Source organism: Octodon degus, unplaced genomic scaffold, assembly GCF_000260255.1.
Source record: "Octodon degus isolate 3935 unplaced genomic scaffold, OctDeg1.0 scaffold00075, whole genome shotgun sequence".
NCBI classification, from domain to species: Eukaryota; Metazoa; Chordata; class Mammalia; order Rodentia; family Octodontidae; genus Octodon; species Octodon degus.
The window spans coordinates 1,098,250-1,112,578 of record NW_004524651.1 but is presented as its reverse complement, the minus strand read 5'-3'; the positions used below and the strand labels follow the sequence as shown (position 1 = coordinate 1,112,578).

Here is a 14,329-nt window from a genome sequence, read left to right as displayed (position 1 = left end):
CTGCCTTGGGGTAAGTCATACACAGGTGTAAATGGTATGTGCAGGTACATCAGGTATTTAGGATTCATGTTGCATTCTTTCTTTCTTTTTGGGGGGATTTAAACAGGGTCTTGCTGTGTATTTCAGGCTGCCCCTGACCTTACTATGTAGCTTGGGCTGGCCTCAACCTTGCAGTGATCCTCCCGTCTCAGCTCCTGAGTGCTAGGATTACAGGTGTGCGCCACCACGGCTGGCTAATGTTGCATAGTTTCTAAGAAAAATGTTGTAAATAAGAATGAGCTAAGTGGGGCCGGGGAGATGGCTCAGTAGGATAAGCACTTGACTGTCAAACGCAAGGATCTGAGTTCAATCCCCGGTTCCACCAAAAAAAAAATAAATAAATAAATAAAAATAAATAAATTTAAATAAAAAAGAAATGTCCATTTTGTATCTGTGTATTCAAAGTGGTTAGGATAGATATATAGTTGCATTCTCTTAAGAATAGAATGATTTGTTCTAATGGTGTTTGTAAATAGGATCTCAAGTCCACATCTTGTACAGCAATTAACCATTAAGAAGAATATATGCAGTGTGTTAGTTATTGAAACTGTCCTACCGATTTGATTTGAAACTGTCTCATTGCTATCTGTTTATCAATAAAATTATGAAAAAAAATAAATGCCCACCTGAAGCTAGAAAAAAAATTAAAAAAAAATAAATAAAAAAGAATGAGCTAAGTCAAACTTCAAAAACTCATATAGTCCTTGGTGTCATTCTAATGACTTGAATATTCTGCTTGTAGGATGAGATAGTTCTTAAGGAGAAATCATTGCCCATCTGTGTGGCAGCATTTGGGGTGCAGAGAACAAAGAAGACCCCCCAGATTGGGAAGTCTTCCCTAGGGAAGACAGAGAAATGAGAGGCTAGGAGGACTGGAAGAGATCCAAGGAGGAGCATAGGGTCAGGTCCTTGAGTGGGGCCTGGGGTGATGGGACTTTGGTCTTCTCCCCTCCCCCTTTGCGAAGGCCCACACCACTCCTGAGAGAAGGGGGCTGAGTTGTGTTTCATGGGATGGTTCTTGCTGTCAGAGAAAACGTTTCCCCCATGAGCCCCCTTCCCCACCACAGAAACCCCCTTGTGCCTGGGGGGTGATTGTCCCTTCCCCGTTCGGCCCACACCTCCTACAGTGTCTGCCTGCCGCCCTGCCCACTTCACTGGTTCTTGGCCTATTTCAGCCCCTTCCAGGACTTCAAGGGCTCACACCCCTGCGCTCCCCACGCCCTACGGGGTCTCCTTTCCCACACATCGGCACTGCCATGAAGGACACCTGTCGGAGTTCTTTTTTTTTTTTTTTTTTTAATTTTATTGAGTTGTCGGAGTTTCTCGCAGGCCCCAGAAGAGTAGGGTGGGAGTGTCGGGGCACACAAGGGCAGTCTCTGGATCCAGAGTGCAGCTGCCGCGCGCTGCCATGCAGTGAAAGTGACTTGGAGTTGTCTTATTTTGTGCCGAGTTGTCAAACAGTGCCCAGGGTTTGGGTGGCCTACCAGGATGGCCCTCGCCCAGATCAAGAGCAGTCCTGCCTCAGCCTACAGCTGGCTGTGGCGAGCGCCCCTGCTGCAGCTCCTGAGCTGCAGCCATCCAGAGCGCATCCTGGGCGGATAAGGCCGTGTGCACTGGAGACTGAGCGCTTCCTTAACCACTCTTGGGAGAGCTGTTCTAGAGGAAAAGCACAGTGTTGCAGAAAGCATGAGTTGCAGACAAACAAGTGGAGCCCCAGCGAAGCTGCAGCTAAGGTTAGACAGGAGTTAGTGTGCTTGGGGCAGGGCTGTGGCATAAGGCTTCTGCTTGGGCCACTGAGTGGAGGGGAAGTGAGGAATCTCTCGATGGGACAGTGCAGAGACAGCTCGGCTGGAGTGAGAAGCTAATAGTCAGCGGAGGAAGCTGGGCTGGGGTGGAAGGTGAGGAGAGCTGCCCTGAATGAACAGGGTGAGCTGAGGGGAGGAGGGGCCAGGGCCAGGCAGAGCTTTCCAAGTGTGGCTGAGCCGAAGGGCAAGAGGGTGGGTAGGAGAAGACGTGAACGGAAGGAGAGAGCTTTCTCTTGTTTAGGAGGGCAGAGACAAAGAGATCTGAAGCAATTCGTTAGCAAAGATGTTTGAAACCCAGAGAAAAGGATTATTTTAGCCAGAAGTGCTGAAACTTAAGAAAAATGCAGTAGAAGGAGAAAGGAAAAGATGTGCTAAGGAGAGGTGAGTAGGAGTAGGGAAGGACCGTTATGGATGCCGACCAGAAATGATCATAGGGAGACACCTCGGCCTAGACCAGGGCAGCCCCGGGGAGGGAGTGGGCTTTTTGAGAAAAACAGCAGCAACATCATTTAGAATCTGATTGAAGGACACATTATCATCACTGAAAACACCTTGTCCATGCTTCTCAGGTTACGAGCCTCTTACAGATAAAACGCTGTCGTTTTGGGAGTTTGTCTAGTAAAAGTATAAAGAGACTCAAGAAGACTCAGAGAACTTGGTCTCTAGGTCTGAAGTCACTAGTTCAACCGTCTGCCCTGGAAGAACATGGCTTTATGATTTCCCTTGTGGTTTAGAGCATTTGTCAGATAAATGCTTAAGCTACTAAGTTCAGTGGGTGACTCAAATGCAAGAATGAGAAATAGACTATTTTGTTTTGTTTTGGGTACTGGGGATTGAACTCAGGACCTCGCACTTGGCAGACAGGCGCTTATGCCACTGAGCTGTCTCCCCAGCCCTGTTAGACACTTTTAGAAGGAGAACTAGACCCCAGGCAAAAAAATTCCCTGACTGTTGGAAATAGCTAAAAGGTGGGGTAAAACACAGGACAGTTAGGAGACGGAGCTCAGAGCCCTTCGCTTCCAGCGGGGTTGTGGTGATTCATGATCACACTGAATTTACCTGTAAGTTGTTGGCTATAGATGAAATGCTGTTGAGTAGCAGTTGGTCTCCAGCACTGTGCTGAAAAATTAGGGAAAATGATTACATCTACAAAGCCTGAAAGCCGTGCTCAAAGTCATCGTTCCTTTTCTGCCTCTGGAGTTAAGTTTATCAGTACAAAAATCAAGCTGCAAGTGTTTCTTCCATTTCCTTTTCTCTCTCTCTCTCTCTCTCTCTCTCTCTCTCTCTCTCTCTCTCTCAAAATCTTTCATTATTTTCAAGTCACTGGTAGCCCAAATCTTTAGACAAAGTTTTGGCTTAGGAATTTGTTTCTCAGGCTTTTATGATTATGTTTTATGTTTCTAATTTATTTACAAAATGATGTATAAAGTTGTACATTTTAATAGGGTATCAAGTGGTCTTTCAATACATGTAGACGCTGTCTCCAGTCAGGCAAATACATGTATCTCCTCCACCATTTATCATGTCTTTGTGGAGAAAACATTCAAATTCCTAGTTTTTGGGAGGTTTGCAGTGCACCCTTTAGCTGCAGCTACCCCATTGTGCACTAGAGCAGCAGAACGTCTCCTGTGCAGCTAATGCTTCTCTTTGGTTTTATTTATTTTTAATCAGGAAGTGAAAGACTATTGCCTTTTGTCTCCATTCCAATTTCTGTTCTAATCTTTGCCTCCTGCTGACTTGAATCTTGATTGTTTGAAAAGAGCCCAGGGCGTCCTGGTGTAGGGACTTAAGTCCTGGGTGGGCTGCCATACCTGCTGAAAGATAGACTCCCATCCGACCATGCCCGCCACCCCCAAAGGACTGCTGAAAGCCAGCGTTTGACAAAGCACCGAGGAAACCTGTGATGGCTGGGACTTGTCAGCAGTGCAGAGGCTTCTGGGGGCAAAGAGGAGGGGCTGGGGGTTCTCATTAGACCCAAACCCAGCATATTTTCCTGGCACAGGGTGGTGACAGACACAGAAGACAGGGGTGCCCCTGTAGAGCTGCTGGCATGTGTGTGCTTTGGCCCAAGACTAAAGGGTCTGGGCCAGCCGAGCTTACTGTCATCACGGCTTTGAGGCATGTGAGAGTTGTTCCTCAGCTTGTGTAAATCCTCCCAGTCAGGTTCCTAAAATGGAGTTCAGTGTCATTTGATCTGTATCTTTCCTTCTCAATAAAACAGAACCAGACAAAAACAAAAGCTTTCACGGCATCTTCAAGGGGCCCCTTCTGCAAAATAAACTTGTTTGGTTCTGATAGGTTCCGGCCCTAGTGTGAATTGCTAAAATCATTGTGATGGTCATCTAATATGGTCAATGCCCTTAAAACAAAGGCCTCTGCTCCCAGGACCACCTCCCCCTTCTCCAACTTAACCCAGGACATAATTTACTTTCAACCTTCCCGCCACCTCAGAGAAGACCCCCAATCAGCTCCTCAGGTATATCTAAAGATCCCCTCCAAACTCCACCCTTGGCAAAAAGCTTCAGACTTCCTTTATCTATTCAGGAGAAAAATTCCTCATCCTTCCCCACATTTTCTCACATGTCTTCAAAGAAAATAAAGCCCCTTTCCCTTCTTCCTTCTGTCTGTTTCTCTGCTGTGCCATTCACCTGTAAAACACCTTTCAGGTTCCTTTTGCTGTGATGTTTTTTTTTTTTTCCAGATGTTTTCCCCTACCTTTGATAGCAGCAAGGGTAAATGCTTCAACACGCCTCCTCACAACCTACTTATTAATTACAAAAGTAAGGTGGAAACTGCAATGGGGGAACCTAGTGGACATCTTTTTACCCTAGTTTTGTGGATCAGAAGACAACCTGGCATCTTGAGCCTGCTGGGGTGACAGAGGGAAGGCTGTGCTTTGTCCGAGTCAGGTGCATTGTGTTTTATGGTTTTACCTGTCCCATTTAATCTCACTTTAATTCAGCAGTGTGTAGTAAGCACCTATGCTGAGGATGCAGGAGTGTCCCAGTCTGGTGGGAATGACTAATAAAAGAAAATACGCCATGGTACATGGTAAGTGCTCCTTTGGGAGAGAAAGGTAAAATTTTTGTGATATTAATGTTCCTTTTTAAATTTCTTATGGTGCTGGGGATTGCAACCAGAGCCCTGTGCATGGTAGGCAAGGCTCTACCACTGAGCCACATCCCCACTCCTTTTTATTTTTATTTTTGAAATAATGTCTTACAAAGTTGCCTGCTCAGGATGGCCCTAAACTTGTGATCCTCCTGCTTAGCCTTTAAAAGGCTGGAATTATAGGTATGCACCATCACACCTGACTATTGAGTCTTACTTATCTGATAAATATCTTTTGTGAATCATTTTATTGGCCAGTGAGTGATGTGTGAGGAGTGACACAGCCTGGCTGTGCCTGACAGGGACTCACTTTCAGCAGAGCTGATCTACTACCACTGAGCTCAGGCAGCAGGGCAAGGCCATTTGGGGTTCACCTCTGTCTGTGTGTTTGCCAGTTGGTCTATCTATCTATCTATCTATCTATCTATCTATCTATCTATCTATCCATCCATCCATCCATCCATCCATCCATCCATCCATCCATCCATCCATCTATAATCTATCATCTATTTTGATACTAGGGCTCGAACCCTCAACCTTCATATTCAACTCCATCTCCAGGCTGAGCTATATTCCCAGCTATTTTTATTTACTTGTTTAATTTTAAGTTGCTCAGGTGGGATGAATGTGTGATCCTTTTGCCTCAGCCACCTGCCTGGGATTGCAGGTGCATGCTATAGTGCCTGGCTTGGTATCTATGTGGTATTCAGTATCGCCTACTTAGCTTTAATTTTGATTGATTGATTGAGTCATGCATTTGTTCATTCATTCATAGCATTCATTGAACACCTGTTACATGCAGTGCAGGGGGAGGCTGAAATTAATAAACAGGGTGCTGTAGCAAGTTGTACCCCTGGAGGTTTCAGGGCATAGACTGGGGAGAGAAACAAGGATCAGCTGGTGCTTCCTTCTCTGCCAGCTCATCCTGAAGTCTCTCGATGTCTGAGTGCCTAATATTCTATGATTCTTATCAACTTTATTAAAAAATTATTTTAAAGTATACTTTGCCTCTCTTCCCAAACTACCATCCACAGAATTCAAGCTGTCTTTAGCTTGTTACAAAAGCCGAGAAGATTATGATTTAGTCCTTTCTTTCCTTGTTTCTTTACAAATACACAACTTTGCTTTTCTACTGATGGTGACTCCAAAGGCCGCCGCCATCTAGTCTCATAAAGAGCCCTCCTCCTCCGTATCACTGAATCCTAAGCATCAACCGTGTGCACTTTGAAGTTTATTTAAAGGCTAAAGAGTAAACATACATTACTGATAGTAAGAAAAGTTTAATAGGAGTCATTTAGAAGCCATATCATTTTAAATTATTAAGCAGCAGAGAATAAATCACTGTGTGTTGGTTTAATATGCCAGAACAAGGCTATGAACATTCTTCGGCCACAGAGATGTTTTTGAATGTGTAAATCTCACAGGGGATTTGCTGCCAAGCTGGAGCACTGGGACAAGTTCTAATTCAAGTACAAGGCAGGCTAAAGCCTAGAGCGACACGCCTGGAGCTGTGAACCTAGAGTTCATATATGCCTAAAACCTAGAGCTCATCATTGCCAATAGAATCAGAAACAAGTGTAACCTGCCAGTGTCAGAGCAGACAGATGGGAGAACCTCGGAGACAGGTTCCCAAGGCGAAATGGGAGGGAAGCGTTTACAAGGGATGTCCAGCCTGGTTGGTGCAGGAAGGCGGATTGGGTAGATTTATTAAATCAGGCCCAGGTGACAGGCCCATGGATTTAGCCCATGGGGCGCACTTCATGCAGCTGGGGGTGGGATTTTAATCAGTGCAGTGCTTGAGGGTACACATTTCCTAGGAATGAGAGGAAGCAATCCAGGGGCTACTTCTGGGGCACCAAGCTGCTGTTTGCCTTCCAGTTCCAGAAAGTAGAACTCTGGAAAACCAGTGCTCTCCACTGCCATCATGATGTGTTACAACTTGACTTCCCTGGACTCCCTAAAACACAATTTTAGCACACTTGGAAATAATGCTGCTTGGGACTTTTTGGATTTATTTCCCCCAGAATTCAACAGGTTAAATATTAAGTCCCTATGGGGTCCTGTGGCATAGCTAATGCCAGTGAATAGAATACCTATTGGCTCAGGAGATTGATTGATTGATTGATTGATTGATTGTGGCTGGTTCAGCCCACCCTGCAGGTGGTGCTGCATGTGGTGCCAGGGATTGAACCACGGTCCCTTCTCTTTGCCTAAGCTTGCCTAAGGCAGGTGCTTTAGACTGCTGAGCTATCTTTCAGGCCCTGGCTCAGGAGTTTTAGAGCTGCAAGATGTCGGCTCATCACTTATGCTCTCTAAACCACATTGTAAGGTGGGGTCAATAGAGTACCACTTTTTATTATTCTGAGGCCTAAATGAAAGTTTGTGAAATGCTCATTGCATTACCTGGAATGCAATCATCAATATGTCATTATCTGTTAGATTTTTAGAGGATGCTGTAATTGTGGGAGTTGGGAGAAAAAGTAAAGGTTGCTTAGGATAATTCTTGTATTAATTTTTTTTTTAATGAGCAGAATATATTTACTGAGAGAAAGAAAGCTCCTCTCCAAGAGAGGGACAGGAGGGGGGCCCGAGCGGGTAGTTCCCCAGAAAGCTGTCTCTTCCAGGGACTTTTATAGTGTAAAACCATATGGGGCTAAGGTAGAGAGAGTGGGAACTCACTTAGGTGGACATGAGGTGGGACAAAACTATGGCCAACCAATGGGATTACAAGCACCATTGCTCAGGTAAAACTGATTAAATCCAGTATCAAATGGGAAAGTGAGTCACGTAGCAAGCGGGCATGAATATGGGACAGGGTCTTTTCCTGTTGGGGGTTGGGCTCGTGACTCACTTGGGTCTTTCCAGGTGATGGATATCTATTTAGAATATCAATCCCAGGTGCTACTCTTTTAGCATTTGTTTGGCCTTTAGGTCTGGCTCACAGCAGGAGCATCCACCCCTCCCACAGTTGCAAGGTAGCTTGTCTTTTGTGCTGTTTTAAGGGCCTGGCCCTGTCTGACTGCCTATTAATATTTTTATCTAATTTGGCTACCTATAACATTCCCCCCTCTGAAGAAGTAACCTGAACTGCCATTAGGGAAATATGGGTGATGACCGCTCTGGCTTCTTCACGCTGAAATGGGTCATAGTTGTTGACTGGCAGTCAGATATATATATTTTAGAGGTTTTATCTAAAGGCCCTCGAGAGATGACAGGCATTTTTCTCTTTGAGTCTCTGTCCAGTGATCTCTCTGGGGCCTCCAAAATGATACAGGGAGAAAAACTGATCTTGGGTGGGTGACCTCCGAAACATATAGGGAACCTCCAAATGACATAGGGAAAAACGATCTTCCGACCTGACCTGCACGAGTTCGTGTTCTCTAAAACTGAAGAATGAATTTTAGGAACAAACGGAGGTTATGAGCAGAATATATTTATTGAGAGAAAGAAAGCTCCTATCCAAGAGAAGGACAGGAGGGGGGCCCGAGCGGGTAGTTCCCCCAAAAATGTTTTATTTGTAGTTTATTTTATTTACATACCTAAAAGTGATATTGTGATGGGAGCTGAGAGAGATACAAACAATTTTATTTTATTTTATTTTTTGGCGGAACTGGGGATTGAACTCAGGCCCTTGCGCTTGCCAGAGAAGTGCTTATTCCACTGAGCCAGCTCCCCAGCCCCTACAAACAATTTTAGGGAATGAATATTTGTTCCAAGCAGGAGTCCTTGGACTTCCGTGGTTGTAATGTGGCTTGGGTCTTTGAGAAATCATGGTACCTACAGTTATGGTTTTTGGTGTATGTTGTAAGTCCTAATCAGCTTTCTTCATGGGTAGGACCTCCCGACGCACCCTCAGGGTTAGCGTACAATCTGAAATGTTGATTTAAATGCAAGGTAAGCGTATTTGTTAAACCAACTGGTGCTTGACTGGGACAGAACAGGCTGGAATTCTAGAGTTTTCAGTAACTGAAGTGACAGTCCTTCATTAGAGAAATAAGCAAAGGGCTTTCAGAGCCAAAGGCAAATTGCTGTGAGCAAGGGGAATTCTTCTGACAGTGTGTGCGGAAGCTTGAGCGGTCCCCAAGACCTTCTAGGAGGTGAAGACCCACTGGTCTTGGTGTCCTCCTTTTCTCTGTCACAGAGCGACATGAGGCCAGCTCTCCAAATACGTCAACCAAAACTGTGTATCACAGCAGCATGAATGGAGAAGCAGATAGTTAGGAGAACACAGCTGTCATCAAGATATGCATTAAAGAGATTTATAAAAATGTAAAGCGGTGACATTACTCTCACTAATATTTTTTTCAGAAAATGTACCTATTTTTCATAAACATGGTATTTATGTTACTGTGTAATGGGTTTATTATTTTATTTTATATTTTTTGGCTTTCACTATGTAGCGCAGGCTGGTTTTGAACTCCCAGTGATCCTCCTGCCTCAGCATCCTGAGTGCTGGGATCACAGGTGTGCACCACCACATCCAGCCTTGGATTTATTATTTTAAGTGAATGACTAGTATAGAATTTAAAATTTTCTCAACTTGAATTTCTTATATGGTCCATATTAGCAGGTAGTATTCATATACATATAATTTTGGGGTGGCCTCCATCACTTTTAAAAGTATAAAGGAATTCTGAGACCAAAAGCTTAGAGGACTATTGTCCTAGAGATTTGGCTTCTGGTTTGGAGTCTGGGACATTTACATTATCTGATCTCCGAAGATGCTCCAGTTCTGTTATAAAATGGTGTAGGATATGCATGGTTTAACCTATGCACATCTGCTTGTGTGCTTTACATTACATCTAGATGATTTATAAAGTAAAATACAACATAAATACTACGTAAATAGCTCTTATCTCTTGTTTGGTGGATAGAGACAGGAAGAATGACTGTTTTTATTTTATTTTATTTTATTTATTTATTTATTTTGTGGAACCGGGATTTGAACTCAGGCCCTTGTGCTTGCCAGGGAAGCGCTTATTCCACTGAGCCATCTCCTTGGCCCCAAGAATGACTGTTGATAATCAATACAGATTGTTTTCCTTCAATATTTTTGATCTTTGTGTGACTGAATTTATAGATAGGAACCTGTGGATGTAGAGGGCAGGGAGGTATAACTACAGGGCTCAAAATTCAAGCTAGATAATTTTCAAGGAAAGTGGGTAGGGATAAACTGCAAGGAGCCCTGGGACCCACAGTGGGAGAACTTTGGATTTCAGGAGGGGAAGGTGAAGGAAGCAGAAGCCAAGCCTCATGTCAGCTGTTTACTTTGTGTCCTCCTGACTTTGTGCAAAAGAGTGATGGGGTGAGCAAGCAAATTAATAATAAAGACAGCAGTCAGGGAAAGAGGGGCCAGTGGAGATGGGCTGGGTGGGAAGCCCTGCCACCCCACCAGTGGCTGTTTAGGTCTTGCTTCTGCACTGTTGCTGTTGTTTCTGATGTGCAGACTTGAAGATGCTGTAGAGCCTGGTTAAAATTTAAGAGAATATTGGTCAAGATGTATCAAAGATGGTGATCAACATTTACATTTGGTGGAGAAAGAAGATGATGGGTTGGGTTTTGAATATGATAAGCTTGGTGGAGATGTCCAATAGGCAGGTAGAAATAAGGGTCTACCTGGCTCAGGATAGCAAAAGTAATTCCCAGAATAGCAGAAGTAATTTTAGAGGATAAAATTAAAGCAGGAGGCATAGAAATACTTGACTACAAGGCGTATTACAAAGCAATAGTATACAAATGGTGTGGCACTGAAGCTACAACAGACATGTGGATCAGTGGAACAGAGCTGAGGATAAAGGAACCTCCCCAGACACGTTCAACTGTTTGATCTTTGTCAGAGAGATGAAAAGCATATGTCAGAGGAAAGATAGACTATTTATCAAGTGGTGCTGGGAAAACTGGTTAATTGTATGCAGAAGAATAAAATGGGACCCTTATCTCTCACCATATACTAAATTAAAATAAAATGGATGAAAAAACTAAACTTTAAAAAAGAAACATTAAACTTACTGGGAAACAAAATAGGTAAAACACTTGAAGACATAGATGTAGGAAAGGATTTTCAAAACCACCTGAATCACACAAGAAATAGTAGGAATCAGCACCTGGGATTATAACAGACTAAAAAACTTCTGTATAGCAAAATAATCAATCAGTAGAGTGAAGAGACAACCTATGGAATGAGAAAAAAATTTTTTTTGCCAGCTACTCCTCAGACAGGGGACTATAATCTAAAATATATACAAAAAATTAAAAAAAATTAAACCTCATAACACTAAAGACCCAGTCAAAAAATGGGTAAGAGAAATGAGCAGACATTTCACAGAGAAAGAAACACAAATGGTTAGCAAATATATTTTTAAAAAATTTCTGGCTATTAGGGAAATGCAAATTAAAACAACACCAAAAGTCCATCTTACTTTGGAAAGAATGGCAAATTGCTTTTCAGGCTTTGGGCTGAGATCAAATGTGGAAAGAATGGAAACCACTAGGACAAACAGTAACAAACACTGACAAGAACATGGTGAAAAAGGAACCTTCCTTCCTGTTGATGGGAAAGCAAACTAGTACACCATGGTGGAAACCTGTGTGGAGCTTTCTGAAAGAACAGAAATCCCATGTCACCCAGCCAACCCCTGCTGGGTGTCTTCCCCAAAGAGCTAAAATCAGCCCACTATAGCAATTCAAGCATACCAATGTTTAGAGAGGCACAACTTTTAATAGCTAAATCCTGAAAGCAGCCCGTATACTCATCAGCAGACAACTCGATAAAAAAACTGTGGTATCTATGTATAATGGACTATGACTTGGCTATGAAGAAAGACACATTTATAAGAAAGTGGATATTTGTACTAATAGTGTTCAGACAAGATTTCATGTCTACATCTTGTCCTCTGAATACTACAAAGACAACAATATGCAATGTATTAATTCTTGTAACTGTCCTATTAATCTGTTTTGAAACTGTTTCGTTGCTGTTTTATCTTTTTTTTCTCACTAAAATGAGTAAAAAAAAAAAAAAGTGGATGCACCTGGAAAATATGTTGAGTGAAATAAACCAGACACACAAGATACCATGTGGTGTCTCATTTGAGTGAGGCAAAGACCAAACAAAGACAAGGATAAAGGCTAGGTAGATGGGCTGGGGAGATGGCTCAGTAGGATAAGCGCTTGACTGGCAAACGCAAGGATCTGAGTTCAATCTCCGGTTCCGCCAAAAAAAAGAAAAAGAGGCTAGGTAGAAAGGAACAAGGAAATGGGTCTCTTGTAATAGGGACATGGCTCAAGGGAACAAGGGTGAAGGGTGAGGAGGAGGGGAAGGGGAGAGGAGAGGAATAAAGACCTGCATTGATGGGAGCCTAATCATCCCGATTAATGTCAGCCCTATGTGCCCTAACATGGGCTGAGACAAATAATGTCAACAAGTATGCAAAAGGGGGTAGGAGAACCAGACGAAGGGGAGAGGGAAAAGGAAGAGGATTCAAAGAAAGAAACAAGCTCTAATATGTACATGTGACCACTCCCACAGTCACTGTAAACTGCAAGACTTACAAACATGTCCTAATAAAATAAAATAAATTTGAAAGAAAGAAGTAAAGGTTTGAACTTGGGACTTGATCATGGCTGTGCATGTTGCCTTGGGATCCGCATCCTACAGACATGCTTGAAGCTGTGGGCAGATGTGCAACTTCCTAATTGTGTCTATTTTGCTGTCTCAGGTCTTCCAGGTGGCCTATATTGTAATTATATTTGCAAATTCTCCTCGCCCAGGACTTTGGGCCTTGGAAAGGTCTGTAGACTTCGGAAGCACCTACTCTCCATGGCAATATTTTTCTTGTAAGTAATCTTGTCTGCCAGATTAAGACTATGGATTTGATAGAACATTAGTTTGTCAGTGTGTCAGTCTCCTCACCTCCTAAATTGTCCCCAGACCACTGCCATTTCTCAAGCATGTGTGTACCCATTCCTAGGAAACCACATGCAGAGCTGAGGGGGTAGCTCCTTTCAAAACAGTTTTTGCCATTATTTGGGGTATTTATTACTAGGCTGCCGTAATGAGCACTTTCATTTTTTATGTGGAATCTTCATGGACAATGGACTGTTCATTATCTGACCCTCTTCTACACTAATGAAGAATGTCAGTTTCCCTGGGCCCTGAGTCAATCAAGGGACTTGTGTGTCCCTTCTTGCAATAGGGACATGGCTTAAGGGAAGAAAATAATTTTACTTAAAAGAATATCGAATTTTTCTTGAAAACTCCTTGGAGGCTCAGTTTGCAAAGCAAGATAAGGTGTTAGTGCCACATCTCCAAAATTGCCCTTGAAGGACAAGGAGCTTTACATGGCTTGATGTTGTCTTTTGTGGACTAAACACGTACATACGTCTTTGTCTGAAAGTCTAAAAGACTTCTCTATCCTTTCTCTATTCATGTCTTTTCTTAAAGCTGCTTAAGAGGTTTACAAAAATGAATATATTTTATTTTTTAATACTGGAATATTTTCTTCCTAGTGTCTCCTGATGACTGCCTGACTGTGTTTGGGAAGCAGCCAAATCGAGCTATCATCAGGGACAATGATGTGCGCTGTGTTACACACTATTCCCGCCTCTTGCCTTTAGAAAATGGAGAGGTAAGTGGATCTGGGAGCTGTGAGAAGTGAGACTCAGAAAGGGCCAGAGGAATGCCAAATTGTTCATAGAAGTGCGCACGATCCTTTCAGGGAGACCTAGTATACTGTAGATGCACCGTGCTTGGGACTGAATGGGTCCCCCAGAGCCTCTATGTCCAGTGTTGTCCAGCAATTCACGAGCACTTTATGTTTTGCGTTGTTGAGACTTGGACTTGATTAGTTTAAGCTTTGAAATAAAACCTAGATTTTGGATAGGTATCAGGGTTATTTTGGTTAATTTTTCACCTTCATTTGAAGTTTTAGGTTGCTTCAGCTTTGCTTCTTGGTGCCTCTTGGCACAGTTGTTTCCTATTTATAGATTTTAACTTTATATCTCCAGTATTTCATAATGTAGCAGCCCACAAAATGTTGATAGAACAAAGGGTTATGCAATTTAAAGCAGCAGAGATACCATCTTACTCCAGAAGAATGGCTATCAGCAAGAAATCAAATAATGACCCATGCTGGCGAGGATGTGGGGGAAAAGGAGCTCTTCTGCACTGCTGGTGGGAATGGAAGCTAGTACAGCTGCTATGGGCGTCAGTGTGGAGGCTGAAAAAAAAGCCCAGCTTAGAAGTAGAAATTCCACTTGACCCAGCTCTTCCCCCTCTGGTAGCTTCCTGAAAGAGTGAAAGCTATCATTTCAGGAATATGCACGTGCCCATGTTTGAAGCAGCATAATGCATGATGGTTTGATTTTGGAAACAA

General features: G+C 43.1%; 1 protein-coding gene across 1 annotated transcript in view; it reads left to right on the top strand.

Moving 5' to 3' along the window:
* The window catches only part of Lama3 (laminin subunit alpha 3), a 243,587-nt gene that overhangs the window by 50,654 nt on the left and 178,604 nt on the right, over window positions 1–14,329 (top strand). The window contains exons 3-4 of the mRNA XM_023720392.1: window positions 12,674–12,791; window positions 13,464–13,582. Coding sequence (XP_023576160.1) covers window positions 12,674–12,791; window positions 13,464–13,582 — 237 coding nt within the window. The remainder of the gene's footprint in view (window positions 1–12,673; window positions 12,792–13,463; window positions 13,583–14,329) is intronic.